The sequence below is a fragment of the Sarcophilus harrisii genome, chromosome 4 (assembly GCF_902635505.1).
Source record: "Sarcophilus harrisii chromosome 4, mSarHar1.11, whole genome shotgun sequence".
Classification (NCBI taxonomy): Eukaryota; Metazoa; Chordata; class Mammalia; order Dasyuromorphia; family Dasyuridae; genus Sarcophilus; species Sarcophilus harrisii.
In genome coordinates, this window is record NC_045429.1 from 364,130,713 (window position 1) to 364,157,411 (window position 26,699).

The 26,699-nt window shown below is 36.2% G+C and overlaps 1 protein-coding gene across 1 annotated transcript in view; it reads right to left on the minus strand.

The window, feature by feature from the left end:
- The window catches only part of TRIM67 (tripartite motif containing 67), a 70,387-nt gene that overhangs the window by 8,934 nt on the left and 34,754 nt on the right, over positions 1-26,699 (minus strand). Inside the window, exons 2-8 of the mRNA XM_031966885.1 lie at positions 22,336-22,431; positions 21,294-21,416; positions 19,389-19,499; positions 16,818-16,971; positions 15,172-15,317; positions 8,679-8,817; positions 4,483-4,786 (exon numbers count right to left, since the gene is read on the minus strand). Coding sequence (XP_031822745.1) covers positions 4,483-4,786; positions 8,679-8,817; positions 15,172-15,317; positions 16,818-16,971; positions 19,389-19,499; positions 21,294-21,416; positions 22,336-22,431 — 1,073 coding nt within the window. The remainder of the gene's footprint in view (positions 1-4,482; positions 4,787-8,678; positions 8,818-15,171; positions 15,318-16,817; positions 16,972-19,388; positions 19,500-21,293; positions 21,417-22,335; positions 22,432-26,699) is intronic.

Below are 26,699 nucleotides of genomic sequence, written 5' to 3' on the forward strand. Positions count from 1 at the left end.
TGATTGCTCCTTGGAAAAAAGCTATGGCAAATATGCACAGCATACTAAAAAGAAGAGACATCATCTTGGTGACAAAGGTCCATATAGTCAAAGCTATGACTTTTCCAGAAACAATGTAAGGACTACAAGCATGGATGGAATTTACACTTTCAAATTGTGATGCTGGAGAAGACTTTTGAGAGTCCCTTGAATAGCAAGAAGATCAAATTAGTCAATACTTAAAGAAATTAATTCATACCATTCACTGGGAGATCAAATACTGAAAGTAAAACTTAAATACCTTGACCATATACTGAGTCTCATTGGAAAAGACTCTGATGTTGGAAAAGATCAAAGGCACAAGGAAAAGGGGAAGGAAGAGAATGAGATGGATACATAGTGTCATGGAAGCAATAAACATATACTTGGACAGACTTCAAAAGATAGTGGAAAATAGAACTGCTTGGTGTGCTAAAATCCACAAAGGGCTGGACATGACTAAATAACTGAACAACACAAATATTAATATGTGGTTTTCTAAGTTAACTCATTTTCTCAAGGGATCCTTATCTATGGTTTAGTGGCCCTCTTTTTATTTGCCTTTGACACCACTGCTATAGAGTTAATAGGACTTAGCAAGTGATTGGATTTAGAGAGGAAAAGGGAGAAAAGAATCCAAGATAATTCCCAGGTTTTGAGACTGGATTTTTGGGAGAGTGGGGAAGACATTTAGAAGTGATAAATGTTAAATTCATCTGAGGACATAAAGAGGCTGAGGTCAGGGCACATAGACACAGATGTTTCATGGAGAGCTATAAATTCAGTGTTTATCTAGTGGTTTGGTTTAAGAAATACAAAACACTTTTGTGTACATTATCTCATTTGACCTTCATAAATACCCTGTAATTTGGTGTGCAGTGGCTAAGTAAGAGTGCTGGAATTGGAGGCAGAGAATCTTTGAATCCCATTTGAATCCCTCCTCTGCTTAAGAAAGTCACAATCTCTCTTTGACTTAATTTCCTCATCTTTAAAATGAGATCTGATGATCTCTAAAGTACCTTTCAGGCCCCCTATGATGTCTATTGGCTAATAGCCTGGCATTCTCAGGGGTTCTGTTATCTTCCTTTTTTAGAAAAGGAAGTTTAGCGAGATCTTGACTTAAACTCTCTAGAGAATTTAAACTCAAGATTCTCCTGGAATAGCCAAAGATCATGTTTTATGCAATAACTAATTTTTTTCCATCAAGACTTCATTAGGATGTGTTTGTTGACTGATTTGGGTAGTTCAAAGTGAATCTTCCCACCAGCCTAATTCCCACCAATGATATCATCTAAGACTCCCACTTAGAAAAAAGATTCTGGTGCTTGAAAACATATTAAAACTATTTCAGTATTGACATCTATTAGAAATTCAAATCCAGGGACAGCTAGGTGGCACAGTGGATAGAGCACCAGCCCTGAAGTCAGGAGGACCTGAGTTCAAATCTGATTTTATCCATTTAACACTTCCTGGCTGTGTGACCCTGGGCAAGTCACTTAACCCCAATTGCCTCAGCAAGAAAAAAAAATTCAAATCCTTTCTTGAGAGGTGATACTTTAAGAATTTATATCTTTGTACAAATGACTTTATCTTTTATCTGAAAGATTTTTTAATTTGGTTGGGGTAGGAAAAGGAAAGAGGAATGAATATAGGTTAGAATGAAAGGGGAGAGAAAGCTTTGAAAGGGGAATTGGATGCACCGAAGATAATTTGTTTCATAATTATTTTTCCCCAAATATTGACTATGAAAAGACTATCAGAACTTCTGATACTGGGAATTTGGGGTCCTGCACCAAACACTGAGAACAGAATAACAAAGTCTGACCATACCACAATCAGAGCTACTGCTATTCTAGCATAGACCATAGTGTGGCACTATAGGATAGGGAAAATGTCAGGTCACTTTAGTAGATGAAGCAGCTTTTGTCCTGAATAGATTCAATCGGACCCTCCTAGTCTCCTTCCTGTTCTCAGAAAGCCTTCTTCAGCATCTTCCGTAAGCCTGTAACCCCAGCTACTGGACAAATCCCGACTGCCTCCCTCTCTCCACCTTGTAGAGTCTTTCAGTAGACCTGCTGCCAATTACTCTATTTGGCTCCATCCTCACGGTTTAAAGACCTTGAGAGGGAGGAAATTGAAATCAGTGATGCTCATGAGGTTGTTGGTTCTCTGCAAATTACAGTTCTGTAAGTTTTCCAGTTTCTATTTCCTTTCTGAAGGCTAAGGGCCTAGCTAGACAAGTCTCTCCTATCTACAGAAAACAGGGAAGAAAGTGACTTGTGCTTAAGAATCTGGGCCAGAAGATGGTTGCCCAGTTTGTGGGGCATGAGCCAGAGGGTATAGGAATAGACTGAATTGAGATAGCCCTTCCCTAAAAACGGCCCCATGCGTGCCACTAGGAAAAATGCAATTCTACCTAAAAGAGATTGGGGAGGGGGTTTCCACAGTTTTCAGTTCTTTGTTTTTTCCCCACTTAATAGTATTTTGTTTTTTCCAGTTACATGTAAAGGTAGTTTCTAACATTCATCTTTGTAAAATTTTGAGTCCCAATTTTTCCCCTTCCCTCCCTACCATCCCCAAGACAACAAGCAATCTTTGGAAGGAAAGAGGAATGAATTTAGATTAAAATGAGAGGGGAGGGAAAATTCTGAAAGGGCAATTGGACGCACTGAAGACAGACCCTGTCTGTTTCACAATTATTTTTTTCTCCCAATATTGATTATGAAAAGACTGAGTGAAGAACAAGGATGTGTCTGAAACTGGGAATTTGGCTTCTTGTACTAAATTAATTCTCTTTTCCAAGCCTAGGTTTCCCAATAAGAAAAGATGATTTTCAGATCTGAGAGGTTTATCAGAATGAGCCAAGCAAGTCAGAAGAAATCAAAGAATTTCCTTTTGAAGATTCAGTTTCCAGCCTTGCCTTTGAGATTTCTGTAACCCACTCTGTCCTTTCTGGTTGAAGAGAGAGAATCGCATATGGAAAATCTAGAAGCATAGTATGGCTCGGGGCATTCTTTTCCTTTTCTAGGTTTCTCGGCCAGAGGAGAGCACAGATGATTTCAGTGATTTTCCATCTCTTGCACACCCTGGCAGAGGGTAAAGATGAAATCTCTCCAGAGAAACAGAAAGAGGGCACTGAGTAGAGAAAGGAGGAGTTAGGTTGATGCTGTCACATTCACTGTGGTTAAGGAGAATGACCAAGGTGATCGAGAAATACTGGAGGGAGTCCAAGCATTGCAGGTATCTCTCTCTAACCAGGCTAAACAGACAACACTCTCACTTGCTGCAACCTACTTTAGGTTGATCAGGTGTTAACCCTTCCTTTACTCAGGAGGTTGCAATCAGCCTGTTAACTTAATTCACATAATCTTTTTTATTTTTATTTCTCTTTGATTAGAACACTATTTATTGAGAGCTTTCTATTTATTTTGTTCATATAGCATATAAAGAAGCATTATTCTCAGTGCTAAGGGATACATAAAGATGAATAAAACATTCATTTTAGGCCTTTTTATCTTTAGTAATTTGCTACTGTTGCCTTATTCTCAAACAAAAGTAATCGGAAGACCCCAAGATGGTACAGAAGAAAAAAAATTCTCTCCAAAATTACAAAACCTGGGTTCAAATCCTGCCTAAGACACAATCTCTGTGATCTTTGATACATCACCTAAGTAGCCTCAGTTTCCTCACATGCAAAAGGAGGTTGTAGATGGTTTTTGAAGTCCATTCCAGCACTACATCAATGATCTTATATGCAAAGTAGAGAGATGGGGAACCCTCCTCTGCTGGATAACTCATACGGCAGGAAACACAAGAATAAAGCTTAGAGGGCAATGAATATTGAGCAAGACATGAACATCTCAAAGCCAGTGAGGAAAATCATCAGAAGATAGATAGAATAATATAGAGGCATTAGATCCCAAAGAAAAGAAACCAACTAGTATCTAATGGCACTTGTTTGTGATAGTCATTAATAAAATTAATATGTTATAATAATTAAAACAAATTCAATTAAATAATTAAAAAACTGTGAATTTGGGGAAAATGGATTTTGGGTTAAAGTGGAAAAGTTTCAGGAAATGAGGAAGTTCAATTCACAAAAGACTTTTTTAAGGTCAAGGCACAAGTCCTTATCATGGCTGACTTTGGGGAGACTGAGTAGGAAAAAAATAAAGGAAGATGTATGTGGTCATTTTAGCTTTTTCTCAACTCATTTCTTGCTCCTAGTATCATTTGGTACTGAGGCAAATGATCACTTCCTCCTACTTAAGTTCTGAACCTCCACTTTTCCCTTTTGAAAATAGAAAACAAGAGTAACCAAATGTCTTCCAACATCCCAGATGATGATGATGATGATAAAACAAAAGAAGAGAATGATACAACTCAAATGGGAATGCTCATTTAGAGGGACCCCAGTGATCCCAGGTCATAAGGGAGAACTGAGTCAAAGCCAGGACCACTCACCGATTGGTGTGGGAGTTGCAGTGCATGAACCAGCTTCGGTTATTGTCCACATACATGGCCCAGGCCTTGTCATCCTTGCCCAACATCATATCTTTGACCACATTAACTCTGGCTACACCAAAAGCTGGATCCGGATGGTTATCGTATCGGTCCACGTGGAATTCCCAGTAATGGACTCCCTTGGAAAAAGCTGCTGTTCCCAATACTACCCGGTCGTCATAACTGCTACATGTAGCTGTCTGGTTGTCATTTGACAGGACGATGTCCCGGTGGCCAGAGTTGGGGTCGAATGTGAACCAGGCCACTGTACCAGGAGACAAGAGAGAGAGAGTCAAAGGGAAGGAAATTAAATAGCAGAGAGGGTGGTATAGTGGATGGAATGATGTATCTAGAATCAGAAAGATTAGTTCAAATTCAGGGCCAGATATTTACTAGCTGTGTGATCCTGAGCAATGCATGCAATCTGTTTGCCTCAATTTTCTCAATTAGGAAATGGAGTTAATAATAGCACCTACTCTAACAGGTTGTTGTGATGATCAAATGAGGTAATTTTTACAAAAGGGACTTAACACAGTGCCTGGCACACAGTACGCACTATAAACCCTTATCTCTTCTCAGGCTGATAGGAAAAGGGCTCCACATGGCTGACAAAGTGATTTTTTCTAAAATATTAATCTGACTATGTCACTTTCCTACTCAATAAACTCCAATTGCTTCCTAGAAGTCCTAGAATCAGTTTTAGGCTCCTCTGTTCATCATTCGCTAACTGGTCCCAACTCCTTGCACATTATTCTCTACCATCCAGCTATACTGGACTGTAACTTGCTGCATTGACTCTCCTCCACCTTATCTCTAAATCCTTGTTCTGGCTTATTCCTCTACTCAGAAGACATTCCTTCCTCATCTTTGTCTCTTGTAATTCCTAGTCTCCATCAAGAGTCAACTCAAATCTCTACCTTCTTCATGGCTTTTCTCAGCTCTTTCCAGGTACTAGTACTTCTGCTTTGCCTCCATCTCCAATGAGATTTATTTCCTTATTTATAAATACCTATTTATGTGCGTGTTGTTTTCCTTAGCTCAATTGTCAACTCTTTGAGGGCAAGAGTCTTTGTGTTCCCAATGCTTAGCATAGTCCTGGCACTTAATAGTAATACATAAGTATTGGAGGATTGAAAAATTTATTATAAGAGGGAAGTTGGCCTTAATTTTTAAGGGAATTGGGCTAGATGATTTCTAAGGTCCTTCTCAGGTCTAAAATGCTATGATTCTCTAAGTTATATTTAATTTTCTATGGCAAGTCAGAGACCAAAACTGACTATTCTTCAGTTCAATTCAATCCCCCAAAGCACTTATTAGATACCTATTATGGAACAGGTAGGCAGCTAAGAACTCAGTGGGCCTGAAGACAAGAAGTTTCATCTTCCTGAGTTCAAAGCCAGCCTCTGACACTTACTAGCTTTGTGACTGTGAGCAAATCCACTTAACCCTGTTTGTCTCAGTTTCTTCATCTGTAAAATGAGCTGGAGAAGGAAATGACAAATCACTCCAGTATCTTTGTCAAGAAACCCCCATGGAGTCACAAAGAGTTAGATACAACTGCAAATGACTAAGCAAACATGTAGAACAGGTATTAAACTAAGGACTAGGGATAGGAGACAAAACCAAAAGATTTCCTTTGGGAAATAACACAAAAAGAGATAAATAAATAGCAAAATATGTATGAAATAAACACAAAATAATTGGAAGTGATAGTGGTGGTGGTGGTGAGATGGGAGAAGCATTGGGGGAACAAAAAAAGACCTCTTATAGAATATGATCTTTTGAGCTGGGCCTTGAAAGTAGGTTTTTTGAGAAAGACAAAAGATAAACAGATACAAAGACACAGAGAGAAGAGAGAGACACAAAGAGAGACAGAGACAGAGTGAGAGAGACAGAAGAGAGATTGAGAACATTACAAGCTATGAGGTATACCTTGTACATCTATGTGGGAAATGGAACCTGAGGTTTAGAGCCACGAAAAAATTTGAACAAGGTTGTACAACTATTTGTCAAAGTCAGGCCTGCCTACTCAATCTATAGGACTATGAAACTTCCTAGTTATCAGAGCAACTGAGTTGTGGGTAAGTAACAATAGCTAACATTTATATAGTATCTTAATATTTGCAATATTATCTCCTTTTATCCTCCCAACAATCCTATGAGATAAATGCTGTGATAATCCTCATTCTTATTTTTTTATTAAAGCTTTTTTATTTTCAAAACATATGCATAGATAATTTTCAACATTTACCTTTGTAAAAACTTGTTTTCCAAATTTTTTTCCTCCCTTCTCTCCCTCCCTCCCCCAGACAGCAAATAATCCAATATATGTTAAACATGTGAAATTCTTCTATACAAATTTCCTCAATTATGCTGCACAAGAAAAAATAGATCAAAAAAGGAAAAAAATGAGAACGAAAACAAAATGCAAGCAAACAACAACAAAAAGAGTGAAAATATTATGTTGTGATCCATATTCAATCTCCACAGTCCTCTCTCTGGGAAGATGGGTCTCTTCATCACAAAACTATTGGAACTGGCCTGAATTGGGACTCATTTTTGAAAACAGTCAAGTCCGTCAGAATTGATCATCATATGATCTTCCTGTTGCCATTTACAATGATCCCTGGTTCTACTCACTTCACTTAGCATCAATTCATGTAAGTCTCTCCATATCCTCATTTTAAAGATTGGGGAAACTGAGACAGTCAGAGGTTAAACACTTGCCCAGAATCATTGCTACTGAGGCCAGATTTGAATTCAGTTGTTCTTGACTCCAGGCTCAGTTGACCCAGGTTAAAATCTTCCTTTAAAAGAGTGACTATACATTCACCATAGGAATATTGTCTAGCTTGGGTTATTGAGGCCCATTGCTTTGAGGTGTGCCATGCTGCTAGCATCATAGGGTTTAAAGATGCAAGGGAATCGACTCCAATCCTGCTCATTTTATAGATGAAGAAACTGAAACATAGAGAGGTTACTCTGTTTTTCCAGCTTCTCACAGTACAATATAAAACCCATAGGTAAGTGTAAGGGAGGCTGGTGAACATTTTTAGAGTTTTATAAGCTGGCATCTTTTAAATATACAGCCAGCAGGCCGATCTCCTACCTCTGACACATTCTGGCTGTGTGATCCCCAAAAGACATTTAACTCGAGCACCAGTAGACAGCTCTCTAGAGTCTAATGCTATCTATTGCAGAGAAGGTGCCAAACTTATGCACTGGTTGAGATAGTTTGTTAAAAAATACTCACTAGTTTTCCCCTTTATTGCTGCTGCTTCTTAGGTTCTTATGTTCTCCTGGGAGCTCATGCACCTGGGTTACAATCTGGAGCTCTTAATTCTTTATTAACAATAAGCAGTGAACGGGCAATAGGGAATAGGACACTGGGGCAAGGAAGGGACAGCAGCTGGGGAAGTGGGGAAACTGTGACCTTGATCTAGCAGAAGAAAAATATCCATGGATTTTGATTCTCTATCCCTGGTATTGTTTCCATCTACTGGCATGGAAAATCAAGATCTGATTATCTATAAATGTACTCACACACCACCTAAAAAACCAGATGGGTGTTTAGGCTAAATAAAGCCAGCTGTCACATCTGAGCCCTTCTCACTTTGTTTTTGATGAATGTGTTAGTGTGGAGAGAAAAGATTAAAGCCCTAGAGACTGCAACCCATTCAACTTTAGAATATCAAATGCCATTCAGAGGTCATCACATGCAGCAAGCAGCAGCAGCAATAATCACAACCTATCCCCAGGCTGCTTCACCCCTAGCCCACCAACATGGCTTGGACCTCAAGGGAAGAAAGGGTTTTTATCAACTTTCTAGGACTGCTGGACTTTTACTTTGTCTCATGCGGGTGACTAGAGAATGACTATTCTAGTTGCTACATGGGGTCAATTACAGATGTGGAAGGGGATATTTCTATGGGGGATGAGGTAGATATTATATTATGTCAGAGCAACATATTAGTTCTGCATTCTTAGCTACTGATATTGCCTTTATATTATGTGTTTGCTACTATCTGGCCATCCCACCTTCAAGATGAAAGGTAGTTCAGGTCTGCATCCTTTAGGAAATAAATATTCCATAGAAAACCAGGAACATGTGTGGTCATAACTATAATCTTTGGAAGAAAAATGTAAACAAGACTCACCATCAGAAGTCTGGAGAACAACAGTTTTGCTGTAAGGCCCAACTCCAGAGGAATTGAACGCCTTGACTCTTGCATTGTAAGTACTGTTGAAATGAAGGCCATCAATGGTGCAGAGGGTTTCCTTGCCAACATAGACTTCCTAAATGAGAGGAAAGACCATTAAGTTGTTGATTTTTCCTCCATTTGTGAATCTAACTTAGGAAATGACACAAGAGCAGTAAGTAGATAATAATTCAACAACTTAAGATTTTCCTTGGGGATGGGGAATAGGAGTAGATTTAATGATATCTAAATTCCCTTTCATTTATAAACCTTATGATCCCATAACTTTCATAGATCTCCATAGTAGCTCTCATTGGAGTAAGAATCTTAATAATAAATGATCTCTTATGGCTCTGTGACACCTCAAACCAGAGGATTAGTCCAACATTAAAGTTAGTAAATTTAGAATACTTAATAACATTAGACTAGTTCACCTACCCTGACTTTATAATCTCCTCTGGCTAATAGTATCCATTATCAAATTCAATTAAATTCAACCCAACAATAATGTATTAAACACCTACCCTGTACCAGAAACTATGGTGAGCATTAAGAATAGGACAAAATTTTACTAAAAGGTTTTGCCCTTTTCATATATAAATATGTTGGTAACTGAAAAGAACAAAAAAAGAAAACTGACAAAATCAGTTTGAAGAAGAAAACAGTCTCTCAGATAGAATATCGAAGGGAGACTCATGCTCCTGAGCATCTGAAAAGGAACTGCCTCTCAGATAAAATCTTGGTAAGAACTATTTGAAGGCAGATTCAGAGGTAACTGGATTCAGGTCATTATGGTGTATTAGTTCATTTGTACATTACTATTTTCAGGATTTTGAAAGATATAGTTGATAAATTATGAATCAAGTAACTGGGGAAGATGAGATAGTCATATGAGAGCTTCTGGAATCATAATTGAGAGAAAAAGTACAATTGTTGATATTCCTGTCATAAGTTGCAAATTGATCATTTTTATGAGTACTAAATTTGCAGATTAAAAGCTAGGAAGAAGAAGGAACTGAAAAAAGGAGAAAGACGATCAGGTAAAAATAGAAGTAGGAGAGAGAATCAGAGACAGAAGATATAGAAAGTCATAAGAGCTGCTTATCAAAAATAGAGTACAGGAGCTTATCAAGAATGATAGCAAGAATCTGCAGCTATTTTGCCGGGAACTGTGTGGATCAGAGACACTGCTTTGTTGAGAGTTGATTGGCTGAAGAAATGCAGTATTATTATCCTGTAGTGTCATCTACAATCCAAGAAAAGTGACATTTCTCAAGTGTTTGCCTGCATTGCCCTTTACTTTCCTCTGCAATTTGGTTTAAGAGAGAGAAACAGAATGGAGAAGGCAGGCTGGCAGACTTTGCAGTTTTTTGTTTTTTGATTTTTTTTTGCTTTGAAAAGAGGTGTACCTTTGTTGAGAGATGATTGGATAAAACAGAATTCCATGCTATTTGATGAGCTGGCTAGAGTAATGCTCTATAATCATCTGAAGCTTGAAAGGGAGAAACTCCACAGAGCCAAACTCGGAGAGCTTGGTCTTTCTCCAATTTAAGGCAATTGCTTGCCACTAAAAGAACATAATACTTTTTCAGCACCCTGCTAAGGTTGACTGTTGGAAGGTGGAGCTTATCACTGCTTTCACATCCTAAGAGCAGTTGAGAAGCAATTTTGTCCAGCAAGAAAGCTGTGAGGACAAGAGCAAAAGCAAATAGAGAAGCACTCTTTCCTAGAATGTGACTAGTGGCACAAGTTATTTTCCAAAGAGACCAAAAATATGGCAGACATCCCGAGTTATGAAGTGCCCTGGATACCTGGGATTTCTCTATTATTCCATGGCTTGAATTTATACAGTATCATGAAAAAAATATTGAGATTTTAGGGAGAAAGTTGAGGTCTTTAGGAACATTATGCCAATTCTAGGACTAATTCATTGTCTTTATGCAGTACCTATCCATATCCATATATATATATATATATATATATATATATATATATATTTGTTCTCATCTATATAGAGACAGACCAATAGCTTGTTAATGCAAAGCTCAAAATACTTTATATATATATATATATATATATATGGATAGGTACTGCATATAGTACCTATATATATGTATATACACCTATACACACACACATACACACAATACATACATACATACACAGTCACACACATACTAGTAGATCAGATCTATTACTTACACATCTAAATGTATATTATAGTCTGGACAATTAACTATCCACTTGTGCCCTGAATTGATGGGTCAACCCTTTTGATTGAATAAATAGGAGATTATGCAATGTTTCAGGGCTTCCTATAATCAGCACAGTGTCATCTGAAAGCACAAGAATCTGGAAGACCTCACTATCTAAGGAATGCCTCTTTAGTTTAGTCTCTTATCCGACCTCCTCCATGGCAATGGCAATAATATTTGGTGAGCATACATTTCCTGATTTTATGTTTCTTTTGCATTAATTATCAGGAAGTTACTGAACAAAGTTACCTGTTATTTTTTCTTTCTTAGAATCAAATATAATTTTGATCTATGCATGGTAGTTACCTTGTTGAAGAAGAGCTTTTAAAGTAACATTTAACTTTATAGTGTAACATTTTTTTTAATAGTCAGTCAACAATAAGTGAATAGGTCTGCCTCTACAAATGTTATTTGAAAAATTGGTGAGCCCAGAATAATGTATATCATGGCCATCTGCAATAAGTATAATGGGATAGGGTATTCTTTGCACATTTCAAGGTAGTCATTAGTAATTGATAAGATGTAGTCTAAAGTAGGTTACAATTTGTGAAAATTTACTTGTTCCCTTCTCAAGCTTTCATCAAGGATGCTCTTAACACATGTTTATTATTCTTATAAAAGCTAATTTAAAGAGTTTGGGGGGGATGGAAAAATTTTATATGATAGTAATTATTGATGCTTTCCTAGTCACTTTTTGGAAAGTAATAATAAAATAATGATTATTCACGTTGCCCAATACTGCTATTAATAATAGACAGGGAAGTTTTGATCTTTTCCTTTTTTTCCCTGAGGCAATTGGGGTTAAGTGACTGGTCCAGGGTCACACAGCTAGGATCTTTTCCATTTCTAACACTGGCTGATTTGCCTTTCCTTGGGCCATACATATGGTGTTCCTCTCCCCCTACCACCTTTCTTGGGGCGCACTAATTTTTTTTCTATAAGTTATTTATATCTGTTCTTTTTTCCAGATAGTTTAAGAATTAATTTTTCATTGTTCTCTAAACTCTGTTGTTTTCAGCACAGATCTCCTCAGTATATACTTGGTCTCATTTAGCTGTTTTTCCTTTGTTGTCTAGTGACTTCTTGTACAGGACACCATTGGCTGTGATATTTTGCTTCAAGTATGAAGACATCTGTCATTTGTGTAAAAAACAAGTTTGCTATAGAAATTCCTATTTGCAACCAGAATTCAAGCTTCCATCTATGTGACTCTGAGTTCTGATTGGTGAGCCTCATCTTGCTTGTTCTTAACCTACCACATTATTTCTTAGAATTTCTATGCCATGTTTCCATATTCTCTACCCCCAATTCTCAGGCCCATCTTCAACTCTTTTCTGTGAAAACAGTAATCAAATGAACAATATCATTCCGAGGAAACATATGCCAATCATTTGACGTTAGTTGCTAGCATCATTCTTCTGATTTCCTGGTCCAAAATATTCTTTCCTCTGTATTACCTTCTCCTATTAGAATATAAACTCCAGAGAAAGAACTTGCTTGCTTCTATTTTCAGTGCTTAACACAATGTATAGCATATAGTAAACATTTAAATTTTTTTCATTCATTCAGTTATCTTTTATTGATAGATCTTTCCCATTTTTCTTCTCTGTCTCTCTCTGTTTCTCTCTCTTTGTCTGTCTCTCACTCTTTCTCTCTGTCTCTCTCAGATCTCTAACTTGCCAAGGTTGGAAGTGCAATGATTATTTCCATTGCTCAATACCTCTATTAATAATAGACAGGGAAGCTTTAATCTTTTCCATTTCTAACATTGGTTGATTTGTCTCTCCTTGGGCTGTATGGTGTTCCTTCCCCCAACAACCTTTCTTGGGGCTCACTATATTGATGCTAGACTTAATGCAGACATCTAATCGATTTCAGCCCTACTGCAACTCAGAGCTCCAGAACTCAAGCAATCTCCTGATTTCATCCTCCTCAGCAGTGTACTAATGTACAGTGTACCCAATCTTTTGTCTATTTTCCATCTGTTCATTATCTTACATCCAATTTCATCTCTAAATGTCTTATGGATGCTGTAGCATAATTGATCGTCTGGACAAGTGATCTTTATATAAACTTTTCTTTTAATATGCAATTTCTTGATAATTTACAAGGCAATTTGGTCATAATCTTCTATTACCCTTTTCTCTAAGATTTTACAAATGAGTTCATATACCAAGCCAGGTTTTTTGGCTGCCATCTCTTGATTTGACAAGAAAATCAAATGTTTTCTGGCTTACATAGAATCTATGCTTTTAAAATTTCCTTGTTATGGCCATTGATTCATATCATTTAAACTCTCTTAGGAAATGGCAATGATCTATATAGAGATGTATTTTTAAAAATCAATTTCTTACTTAACAGCTTATTTCAATAGTTCAGGTCGGTATAGCTTCAATTGTATTACATGCTCTCTTCTTGTTGTTATCCTTTCTTCTATTTTGGAATTGATTTTGAGCTTTGCATTAACAAGCTTTTGGTCTGACTCTACATATATGAGAACAACAGCAGAAAAAATAGTTTTTATTTTGTCTCTCTTTCCCTAGTAGCCCATAGCCTTTTTGCATATAATATGCCCTTAACAAATGTTTTTTGGAGTCAAATGGATAGTGACTCTTACATTGGCAGCCAGTCATTTTATGTGTGTCAGAATATAAACAATTTCTTTTTTTACGATATTTAGGATTTATTATGTTCTAAATAGTCTGACTCTCTTATTAAGAAAGTATTCATGATATGTAGTCATAATGTTTATTTCTTTGGGACTCATGGAGTGCCAAATTCTATGTTGATTCAAATTGAAAGGTAGTAATGAATTACTTGTAGAAGCCTGGTTTCCTTATTTTCTGCAAAAAAAAAATCTTGCCACATAAACTGCAATTATCTTCATAGTAGCCCTTTTGCAAAGGCTTACCATGAGCACTGTAAAAAGAAATGCCCCAATATTCTGTGAAACATTGTTTCCTTTTGCCTTTAGATATATTTAAAAGCCCATAGTGCCTGCTTCTTCATTTGCCTTTCCAAAGAGAATTTGTGAGCTATTTTGCCACTTAGCTAAAACTTATTTTGGACATCTGGCTTGATTTGGATCAGAAATATCAACATTCCTATAATTCAGTTTCTTTATTATCATATCTACTTGTTGGTCATTGGACAAGGATCTTGTACTTTGCTAAGTTAATGTCTCTGAAGAGCTTTGAAACTTTGTTATTTTTGACAAATTTTATACTCTTTTAAGGGGCTTGCTCAAATGTGAGATTTGAACATTGTCTTCCTGATTCTGAGTCAAGCAAGCACTCTATCCATTATACCATGCTTTCTCCCCTGGGCAATATTAATAGTACATATAATAAATGCTGCAGATTCAGAAAAAGATACTATTTAAGTAGACTGGCAAAGGTGACACTCTATAGAATTAGCATTTGGAGAAATAGAGGGGAACAGAATTATATATGTGCAAATCCTCATATACCTGATACTGTTTCTGGGTTTGTGTTATCTCTTAAAAATGATATTAAACCACATACCTTATTTAGTCCTTTCCCCTGTTCTAAGCCAATTTTATTATTATTATTTTTTATTTTTATTTAATAGCCTTTTATTTACAGGTTATATGTATGGGTAACTTTACAGCATTAACAATTGCCAAACCTCTTGTTCCAATTTTTCACCTCTTACCCCCCACCCCCTCCCCGGATGGCAGGATGATCAGTAGATGTTAAATATATTAAAATATAAATTAGATACACAATAAGTATACATGACCAAACCGTTATTCTAAGCCAATTTTCAATCAGAAACTGGTTTTCCTTAGTCAGATACTGCCTTTTATTAGGATTCATCCTGTTGCTAAAATCTCAGATTAGTTCCCTTTAGATAGGATAGTATTTTTAGAGTAAGGATAGGATTATAGGCCATTGGTTTAATCTCAATTGTATAGATAAGAAAACTGAGGTTAACCAAGAGGTTAAGTAAATTGTTCAGTGTTCCAGATAGATAGTATCAGAACTGAAATGAGAACTTGAGCCTCCTGACTTCCAAAAACTGAGGTTCCTGAGGTTCCAGGGAGAAGTTTTTGGGTAAAAACCTTGTTTTGCTAGCACAAAGAGGAAAGTTATCTAGATTGTCGTCATGGTCATCATCATCATCATAACCATCAGTCTCCATGCCATTCAGAATCTAAGAAGAGATGAGCTTACCCGAAACTGCCCACCATCTCCATCATCCAGTTCCAGGATATAACCCTCCACAGGGCTATGGATAAAAGGTGGCATCCTCCAGGCCAGAGTAACACTGTTATTTCGAGTGCAGCACTTCTCCAGCTGCAGTAAGGGGACAGGTGGCACTGCGACAGGAACTGAGCACAGGTTAGTGTAACCCTATCCTTCCCCATCTGACATCCAAAGGAGGCATCCTAGAATCTGTCCCGTCTCCCCACCCAAGTTATATTTCCTACCATTGAGTCATGGCCACAGAAAGATCTGGTTGGGTTTTGAATTTCTCCTTGACAGTCTCTAAGTTAGCATCCTCAAGGAACCTATCAGGAATCTCAAATATGCATTTGCACCTTTGTCCAGGCACTTCATATTTTAAGGTTTATCTGTTCTGACATCCAAATTTTAAAGATGAGGAAATTGAGGACCAGAACAATTAAATGATTTCCTCAAAGTCAAACAAGAATTAAGTGGCACATTGAGACAAAAACTCAAGTCTTCCAACTCATAGTCCAGATCTTTCCAGTATATTATTTTGAAAGATATTAATTTAAAAAGATTTAAAATAGTCTTTTAGCAGAAACTTGGTCATAGGGTCGGTGAACTAAATATAGAAATAGCAGTCATAACTAGGAATTCTGGTGGCCAAGGCAAATTCAATCAGGATCAACAGTGATAGATTGTGGTTAGGGAACTAATTTCTAGCCTACCACTTATCCTGAGGCTGTGTAGAGAGCCCTGTTCCAAGTCTAAAACTCATTTTCTACCTTCCAGCATAGGCCTTGCTAGACCCTTGTCCTGAAGCTCTCCTCCAAAAGATGATTATGGTCAGAATGACTTCTTATCAAACAAACACTTTCCCCTGAGGCTATCTGGGAGTTGCATTGCTTTTTTGAAGTTTTTGAAGATTCCTAGAGTACCCTGCCTGTATGGAGATGGGAGGTACCCAATGAGCCCCTTTTCTCTAATAGAAAGTGGTCCAAAGAATCATCCTCTAGTCTGACATCCCCGTCTGTCTAACCTTGTGCTGACCTTGTGATTCTAGATCAGCTGATTCTAGGGATTAGCTCATTTTTTCAGGAGATGCTATCTCTGCTCAGTCCTTTTCTCAGAACTAAGCTGCTTCAGGCTTGATTTTAAGTATCAGAATATATTAGAATTGGGGATAGGAATGTGATCCCTCAAGTATGATTGAGAATATATTTTAATTCTCTTCCCCATTCTGTTAAATTGTTTTTGTTTTTAAGAAAATACATGGATTCAAATAAATTAAAGCTACTTCATTGGGAAATTGATTGACTGAAACAATAACTTCAGCTCAGTTCGGGTTTTTCAGTTGGGAGTTCATGATTTGTTTGCTTATGGCAGCTCTATTAAGGCATTCTTATTTCCTTATTAATCCAAAATAAATCTCTCCTTGGAAATGGTCTTTTGTCCTGATTGAATCTAATAGTATCTTCCTATTCCCCAGCACCTCCACACTATTTTTTTTTTTAAACAGAAGACCTTGGACCTAAGAGAACTGGGCTTGGTCACTATCATTGACTTGAATATCATTTACAATGCTGCTATAGAACAAATGTTCACTAAAAGAAGCACTGAACATATGTTCAACCAAAGCTCACCCCTACATTTCATCTGGATGAAGTCCAGCTGATGGATAGCTTGCAGCAGAGGCTCACTGTCCAAGGTCAAATCGAACTCTGCAGACACTTTGGGCTCCAAAGCTCCTTTAACCCACTGCTCTTGAGACACCTGGACACGCTTGATCAGGGCATCTGAAATCTTAAAAAAATCATTAGGTTTGGGCTATGAATCTTCAAAGAAAAGGTTAAATGGAAAATTGCGACAACAGGATTATTTATAGAGTTTAGGGTTGCAGGACAGGAAGGCATTAAATAATTTGTTTAGGCTTACACACTCAAAATACTTCAGAAATAGAAAGACAGACAGAGAGAGATGAAAACAGAAATAGACAGATGCAGAGAATGAGAGAGAGAGAGAGAGAAACAGAGACAGAGACAGAGACAAGAGACACACAGAAAGAGAGAAGAAAGAGGAGAGAGACAGAGACACAGAGTCCTGTAAGAAAATGTGGCAGTCAGTACAGTGGAAAGACTGCTGCATTTGAATTCAAATCCTACTTCAAATATTTACCAACTGTGTGACCTTGGGTAAATCAATTAATCCAATATGCCTCAGTTTCCTCATCTATAAAATTGGGATAGTAATAGAATTCACCTCACATAGTTGTTGTGAGGATCAAATGAGATAAAGCTCATCACAAACCCTAAAGTATTACATCAATGTTAACTATTTTGCAAAAATTATTTGTTATTATTTTGCAAAAAACTATTTAAAAATGGAATTAAATGTGAGATGTAAAATTTGGTATTTAAAGGAACTTTGCAGTGAATCTTATTGTGAAATTTTAAAAAATTTTATGAAAAAGATAATCCTTATTTCAAATTTTTGAACAACAATGTTTTGTCAATTAGATTTTTAAGAGCAAAAGAAAACAAACATTGAGTTACTGTTAATCTTGGTGACATTTTGTTTTATTTGTACAAAATCTTTTTATTTAGGATAATGAAATTATCCATTTTATATTTTCTTCTGCTCTCTACCAAAAGAGTGAATTTTAGAATTAGAAACATAATTACCAATGAATAGAAACATTTCAACATACAAAAAACAAAAACCAGAATTTTATGTGAAATTATGAATTTCTATATAGTTTCTTTTTTAAAGTATGTATTAAATTTTATTTGTAGTAATACATTTGTCCTGTTTGTCAAAAAAAAATCTATAAACATGAATTTATTGACTTCCTAATGAGTACTAGGTATTGTGTTCTTTTTAGAAATTCTTGTTCTATTCTGTTCTTCTGTGCACTTTAAAATGTTTTATTTATGCCATTTTCTTTTTGCATCCTTATTACCATCCATTAACTTACCTTCCCACTTCTCTATAGAAGCCTTTACTTGAAAATAAAAATAGCCAAGAAAAACAATTAAAAACATGGCCACCTCTTAAAATGTCTTGTTCCACAGTTGTAATCTATCTCTATGCGAAGAAGAGGGAGAGTCTTACCTAAGGTCAGGATAAGATTCCAGGAATCTTTGGTTCCTGGGAACATGGATAAGGCATTAGTAGCTTTTATGAACTTTCAGTTGTCTCTGCACAGCCCTTAGGGAATAATCAAGGTAATTAATTATTCTTTCTATAGAAAGAGGATTAAACTTTCATCTGCATCATTATTTTATTCCAGAAATTATACAATTCTGAGCTAGTGTACTGTGCTAGGAATCAAATTCTAAGACTGGATTACCCAAAGGACAAATGGAAAGTTGTTCTGTCTTGTATATTATTGAATGTGAGAAGAAATAACAGCATTGACTTGCCATGAGAGGACACCTTGTTAAGCAGCCTGACATCACTGGACTATGTCTAACTTGCTTTACAGAGGTCACTTTACCATGATCCTTGACTTTTCTATAGGGGATTAGGTAAAAGAATAGAAGTATGGTTACTAAAACACAAAAAAGTAGAATCACGCTATGTCAGAGCTGGGAGGAAACTTAAGACTCTTTCAGTTCAATAACCCCTTTTGTCAAGAAAACTGAGGCTCATAGAGGTTGAATAACTTTCTTAGATGCATTACTTATCAGAACAGTCAAAACAAGTACCCAGTTCATTTAATTTCTAGGCTAATGTTCTTTCCACCATTATGAAGGGAGAAAAGGGAATAAGCATTTATATAGTACCTACTATGTGCCAGGAATTATGCTAAGTACTTTACAAATATCTCATTTGATTCTTCCAACAATTCACAAAGTAAATACCATTATAATTCATATTTTACAGTTAAGGGAATTGAGACAAATAGAGTCTAAGTTGACTGAGGCAAATAGAGGCTAAGTTGTGTGCCCAGGGTGAAATAATTATTAAGTGTCTGAGACTGGATTCGAATCCAGATATTCCTGACTTCAGGCCAAATCCTCTGTCTATTTGCACCACCTAGCTACTTCTATAATTTTATAATTTAATGTTCTCCTAATAACAAGCAAAACAAAATCAACATAATTCCAAATCTATGGGAAAGGGTTTTATTTTTAAACAAATATGCATGGGGGCCATGCTAGCAGAAAAGAGAAAAAACATCCTCTTTCCCCCAGCAAAGACATGATGAAGATACTCACTTGTAAAAATCCAGAAGGGTCATTTTCTTTGATCACCTCTAGGCAGTACTCCATTAGGCCCGTTGACTGACGTAACTTTAATGTACAATGATTGATCTGGTCCCAAACCACCTGCAAAGAAGAGAAGAGTTCCCAGTGGGGCATCATCATTACTTTCTGCCTTTTGAAGAAAATTAAATAAAAGACCAGGGGCAGCCAAGTGGCAAAATAGATAGAATTCTGGATCTGAAGTCAGGAAGGCTCATCTTCCTGAGTTCAAATCTGGCCTTAGACATTTATTAGCAATATGACCCTGGGCAAGTCACTTAGCTTCTCATCTGGAGAAGTAAATAGCAAACTACTCTAGTATATTTGCCAAGAAAATCTCAAATGTAGTCACAAAGAGGAGGATGTGATTGAAACGACCTAACAACCACAAAACAAAGGCTGAAGTAGGGACAGTAATAATTAGCAAATTAAAAAAAAAAATAAGTGATGAGATCTGCTTGGAGGTCTCTTTGTACCTGAATTCTGCATGTCATCTATGGTAGGAAACAATGTTGAACCATTGTCCAGTGATCTTAGATTAGGCACTCAACTGTAACTTCCTGACCCCAAATATGGAAAATGCAGAATTGAAATGGTCCAAAGTAGTAGTGATTGGTTCCCTATGTGATCCATGGGTAGCTCAATGGACTTCATTTTTTTTTCCATCCATGTATGAAATTACAATAGATTTATAAAGCTCTAAAAAGACCTTAAAAATTATTTACTCCACTTTTTTTCCCCCCAAGTAATTTAGTCACAAGATCCTTTTGGTCTTGAAATATGTTGACAAAAGGGGCAGCTAGGTAGTGCAGTGGATAGAGAACCAGCCCTGAAGTCAGGAGGACCTGAGTTCAAATCTAGCCTCAGACACTTCTTAACACTTCCTAGCTGTGTGATCCTGGGCAAGGCATTTAACCCCAATTGCCTCAGCAAAATATATATATATGTATAGATAGATAAAGATATATAGATATCGGGAGTTACAGAATATCCCCAAAATAGAGACTTGAAATTTCTAGACCATGGTCACATGGGAAAACCAGATGTAGAACTCAGGTCTGCAATGACCAAGCAGGCCAAAGTCGAACTTACAAGAAAAAGACTTTGTCAGAACATCCTCATACTTGTATCTTTGTATATATCTTTCAAAATTTCTTATATCTTTTTCTTCTTTTGATAAAACTTTATTCTGTAATATTATATGGATTCCGTAATCTTGTGTGGATGACCGGGAAGTCAGTTGCAATCTCATATACATATATTATCCCATGTTTCCTGGTTGGAAGCTAGGAGCCAACAAAGTAAAAATATTCCCAATGGTTCCCTGACTCCTTTGTATTCTAAGTGAGTCTCCACCATAAATCCTATATACATTAAAAGTAGTCCCAGATCACACTCTTAAACAGCTTGAATTAAATAGTCAAGATGATAGCCTTCTAGTTAATTAATAGAATCACATGTAAATACAGTAACTGAAAAAAATAGTAAGAATTTTATGTATATTTATAAGACTATATAATGGGGCAGATAAGTTTGACAATAGATGAAAGCTTCCTAGATGACATGAGCCTAAAGCATGTCGGCTCTAAAAGAGAAAAGATATGCCTCTAGTATATTCATATGAATGTTCTGTAGAAAGAGCAAGTGTTTAATGTGATATTTTCTATTAGCTAAGAACATTAAATTGGAGAAAGTAATGGCAAGCCACTCTAGCATCTTTGCCAAGAAAAACCCAAATGAGGTCACAAAGAGTTGGGCATGACTGAAACAATAACAAAGAACATTAAAACGCTATTCCCTAGAGACTGTGAATGGGTACTGAAAGACAGATTATTTCTAGATGACAACTTCCAAGGAAACAGGCCTCCAGTCACTCACCTTCAATTTGTGTTCCCGCTCTTTAGTGACCTTGGTGAGTAATTTGGCTTTTTGTCGAGTTAAAGCATCAACCAGGGCATCACACTGAGCAACCAGGCAGGCCTCATAGTCCAGCCCATTTTCCTGGAGGAAATCAAGATTTATCAAGCAGAAAGGTTAAGATGTAATGCTATTACTATAAGGTTTTATTTCTCTCGATTCCATTATGCCCCTTATACCACATCTAAGTAGATTCTGACTATCTTATTTCTTTGTATTTCTTCCCCATCCTCCTTTTTAACTTATAGTCTGAAATATTTCATGACTACCTACTTCAGCTTATTAGTCTTTAATGAATCTCCAACAACTCAGTGATTTTACAGTTTATTCCTTTTTGAAAGCTTGATGGATTAATGCTTAGCAAGATTCAAGATCTAATTATATAAACATGACTATAAATATATTGGAGGAAGCTGTGATAGAGTGAAAAGATCAATGAACTCACCGGCCTCTTGACCTTAAAAAAAATCCCTTACTAGCTATGTGATCTGGTCAAGCTGCTTAACCTCTCTTAAGGAAACTGCTTTGTATAACTATATAAATACAAAACATATTATATTATGCATGTGATATATAACAAAACATATTAAAGTATCCTTTAAATGTGAATAATTATTGTGCTTTTTGTTTATTTGAACTTCTGATTTCATGGCTGTAGGGAACTATATTATGGAAACTACTTCCACTATTGTAGATTGGTGACTGATTGTAAATTGTAGTCTAAGAGAGTTTCCTTGGGTGTTATGAGATTAAGTGACTTTGGGAAGAGGGAGGCATTAGTTTTTATTTAAATAAATTTCCTTTCTTTTCTTAGCTGTCAGCTAATTGTCAATATCTTGCTTTTATCATATTTACAAGGGTCAACACTGGAGCTTAATTTTATAACTAATACAATCCTCAAAAATGAACTTGTTATTCTATTCCTGACTGATCACTTTATAATTCTCCTCTCAGAAGATGGTTTGAATGGAGTCATCCTCAAATGGCCCCAAGATATCCTTACCTGGATCTGCTGAAGTATGTTCTTGAGCTGAACTAGGAACTCTTTAGCTTCCTTTGCTTTATCAGAAACACCATTCAATGCTTGAGATAGCTGTGCCTAAACCATAATATACAGATAGGGAAGAAAAAATTAGAAAAAAAGCAGAGGGCAAAATTTACATTTAATAACAACTTCTTCCATTTAAAGAACATATCTCTGCAGACAGAGCCCAGACAATGTTATAGATAGAATCACACTAACAATAATTGATCTCTATATAGCACTTTAAGATCTGCAAAGAACTTAGCATACATTATCTCATTTAGAGTAGAGGTACTACTATTATTTTTAAAATATTTATAGATGAGGAAACTGAAGGTTGTAGAGACTATGGGACTTGCCCACAATCACACAGCTAGTGTACAGAAAAAGGCATTTGAACCAAGTACTTAAATTACCTACCTTACAAGGTAATTGGGTAGGTGGGGGAAGAAATGTGCTATAAGCCTTAAAGCTTCATAAAATACTAGTCATCATTTCTCTCATGGTCATATCAACAATGTTCACCGTTCACTGGAGGGGACATAGAGTTGAATAGGCTATGGGCCCTGCCTTCAAGGAGCTTACAATCCAATAGGAGGTATATAACATATACAAAAATGATAAATAGAAATAATAAAATTAAGTGGTTGGATATTATAAATTTAATAAAAATTTGTAGTTAGAAGAGGGAGTGGTAAGGGGACCTATTTGGATATGCTACAACTGTCCCATCTTGCTCTTTTTCACTTGTCCTTCCCCCAGGACTTTAAGAGGCACAGCTTAAACACAGTGGAAGTATGTGGCACCAGCTGCTTGTTAGTTTGCTGCCAATCTTTCTGATTCTCATTAGTCTTGAGGATGAATAAAATTTAAAATAATAGAATTTTGGTATTGGAAGGGACTAGAGGTCAGAAAGTGTAGGACCATGAGTGTTCTTTATGGTTATTTATACTGAATCCATACGTCTCTAAAATAAGTATTAGCAAAGAGCAAAATATTAATAATAATAGTTTTTGTGATACAGAGAATGGGAGGAAAAGTAAGTTTCTATAGATTGTGGAATGATAAAACAAATTGGGGCACGTGAACATAATAGAATATCATTGCATAGTAAAAAAAACATGGCAAATATGAAAAATTTAAAAGAACATGGGAAGATTCATAAATTAATGTAGTAAAGCAAGAAAGGCAAAATCAGGAAAACAACATATGGAATTACTGATTAAATCAAATATTTTATGTGTTTGTAAACTCCTTGAGGAAAGAAATTGTCTTTTGTCTCTTTTTATATTCCCAGCACTTAGACAGTACCTAGTATATATTAGGCACTTAATAAATGCTAATTGAATTGAAAATTTGAATATGAATGAGTTAGAATACTACTGTGCACTACTGTGTGCTATTGTGAAATGAGGAAATGAATGCTTTCAAAGAAGTATGGAAAAACTTGTGAATTGCTACAGAATTAAGAAGGCAGAATCAGAAAAACAATTCATATTATCAATTACTAACAATTCATGTATCAATATTATAAAAATACACAATTTAAACTTATAAATAATGAATAAATTGTATAAATTTGTTTACCTATAAATATGATAAATAGTTAAATGAACAGATTTGGAGAATAATTTTTCCAAGAACAACTTAACACTTAAAAACAGCAACTTTGAAAGCATCTCAAACTATGATCAATGCAATGATATCCAGAATTCTGGAGGACTAAGAAAGCATGATACTACCTCCTCACACAAAGATGACAGACTCATGTATAAAATAAGGCATATTTTTTGAGCACAGCTAATGAGGCAATTTATTTTACTTGATTATGCGTATTTATTGTAAGAAACTTATTTTTTCTTTTTTCAGTAGGATGGGGGATGAGAAGACGATCAAAAAGGTTTCATTTAATGAAAAAAATATAATAAATATGTATAAAAACAACACAATGTAAATTTGGGAGATGGTGGTGATAATACCCTGACAAGTGAGGACTGGCAGGACTGGAGAACAATCTTGTGGTTCAGTGGGTATTCTCCTGCTATTCATAGCTTTGCCATCTGACTTGTTAATACTATTTTGTGGCTTAAAAGTGGCTTAGGTTCTAATAAATCTGAAAACCAGTCTCTTGAATATCATAATATACATTCCCTAGACAGCTTATTCTCCTCATTGATGGTCAAGTGGAAGAGAAGTAGTAAGGGAGGGGAAGACTTTGACTGGAAGTGGGAAGATCTTAACTGTTTTTTCAGCCTGAGAAGTCATTTTATTTCTTCGTATCATTGTAGGTTCGGAAATCACAAACATGTCAGCCAATATGGTAGAGTTGTGGGGAAAACAATGGATTTAGAGTCAAAAAAGTTTGGGATTATACTCTGGTATCTATTATCTATGTGACCATGATCAAGTCATTTTACTTTTTAGGTCTCTGTTTTCTTTGAAAGTTGATTTTACTTCTAAGATCTTACACAGCTCTAAAACCTATAATAATGTCACAAAACATTAGATGCAATGAACTATGAGAACAAGGAAACAGAGAAACACAAATGAAATTTATGTGAATGAGACTGCTTTATCAAGCTGTGCTCAATAAAAGAGGACACATCTTTTCTTCACCTTCCCTGAGGCAAGTCAGGTCAAGAATTGAAATCTAACTGAGAGTCTTCAGAATAACATACAGAAGAGAGGAACTTAAAATTGTCACATGAGGTCAAACCAAGGACCTCTTTAGTTACCCCAGGCTTCAGTTTCAGGCAGGGGTCCAGAGGAACAGTTTGTTGGATAGCATGGTCTCTATCTAGCATTACAATATCCTCCTAGCTTAGCAAAAAAGACCACATAGACTAGTTTTAGGTCCCTTTTTAATAACTCTTGATCGATTAATCAACTATGGATTTTGTCATATTTTTCTGGAACTTCCTTATAGAGACTTGTCTCTTGTATAACTTCATGGTGAAATAATAGCATTTTAGACTTAAAGTCAAGAGGATCTGCATTTGAAACCTTCCTATCTGTATAACCATGGTTAGTCACCAAATCTCCCAGCCTCATTTTTCTTTATCTGTAAAACTGGGATAATTAGCAAAGTACTCACTTTGTACCAGGCACTGTCCGCAGTGCTGGAGGCACAAAAGCAGCAGTGTCTCTGCTCTTTAAGAGCTTATAGTCTGTTGCTACTGCTGCTAGTATGGAAATTGGGGAAAAACATGTAAAATGATAAAAACAATTTGGGGAGAAGAGATTCTAGAAGCTAAGAGGATTAGGAAAGGCTTCATTTGTGAACTGGAGCTGGACTTTTAAGGAAACTAAGGATTCTAGGGGGGGGGGGGAGGAGTGCCTCTCTCCCAGCCCCCAAACATAAAGAATAGTTTGTACAAAAATGGAATAGCACATATAAGATATAGCTAAAAGGTCATTTGAGCTAGATTATAGAGAGTAATATGTAATAAGCTATGAAAGATAGCTTGGAGATTTTAAATGCCAAGCAGAAAAGTTTGTATTTGTTCCTAGGTAATCAGGAGCTACTTGAGTTTATTGAACAAGGCAGTGACTATGAAAGACTTATTATAGAAGGTGGGATTTTAGGTGACACTTAAAAGAAGCCAGGGAAGGTGGGACACAGAAACCAGGAGGGTCAGTATTCTAGACAAAGGGAATAACCAGTGAATATAAGTGGAATCAGGTGATGGAGTGTTTTGTGTAAGAAATAATAAAAAAGCAACATCACTGGAGAGCAGTTATGTGGCACAGTGGATAGAATGCTGAGTATAAGTCAGGAAGACTCATTTCCTAAGTTCAAATTCAATTTCAGACATTTACTAACTGTTTTGTGATGCACAAGCCTCTTAAGCTTGTTGGCCTCAGTTTCTCATCTGTAAAATGATTTGAAGAAGAAAATGGCAAATTATTCCTGTATCTTTGCCAAATGGTGTCAAAGCATGGACATGACTGAAATGTTTGAACAACAACAAATGTCTCTGGATTTTAGATTTCATGGTAGATAGTAAAGCATAAGAAGACTAGAAAGGTAAAAAGAGAACAGGTTGTAAACAGCTTTAAAAGTCAAATAAAAATTTTTATACTTGATATTATAGATGATATAGAGTTGATGAATTTGTTTGAGTAGGAGGAGATGACATGGTCAGACTAACACTTTAGGAAGATTACTTTGGTTAGTAAAATATAGACTACAGTGGGAAGAAGCTTGAAGTAGGGAGATGACTTGGAAGACTCTTGCAATGATCTAGGTATGAAGTGATGGGAGTCTGTATTAGGGTGGTAGCAGTGGAGAAAAGGGACTGTTATAAGAGATATAAAGGTAAGACAGATAGGACTTGATGACA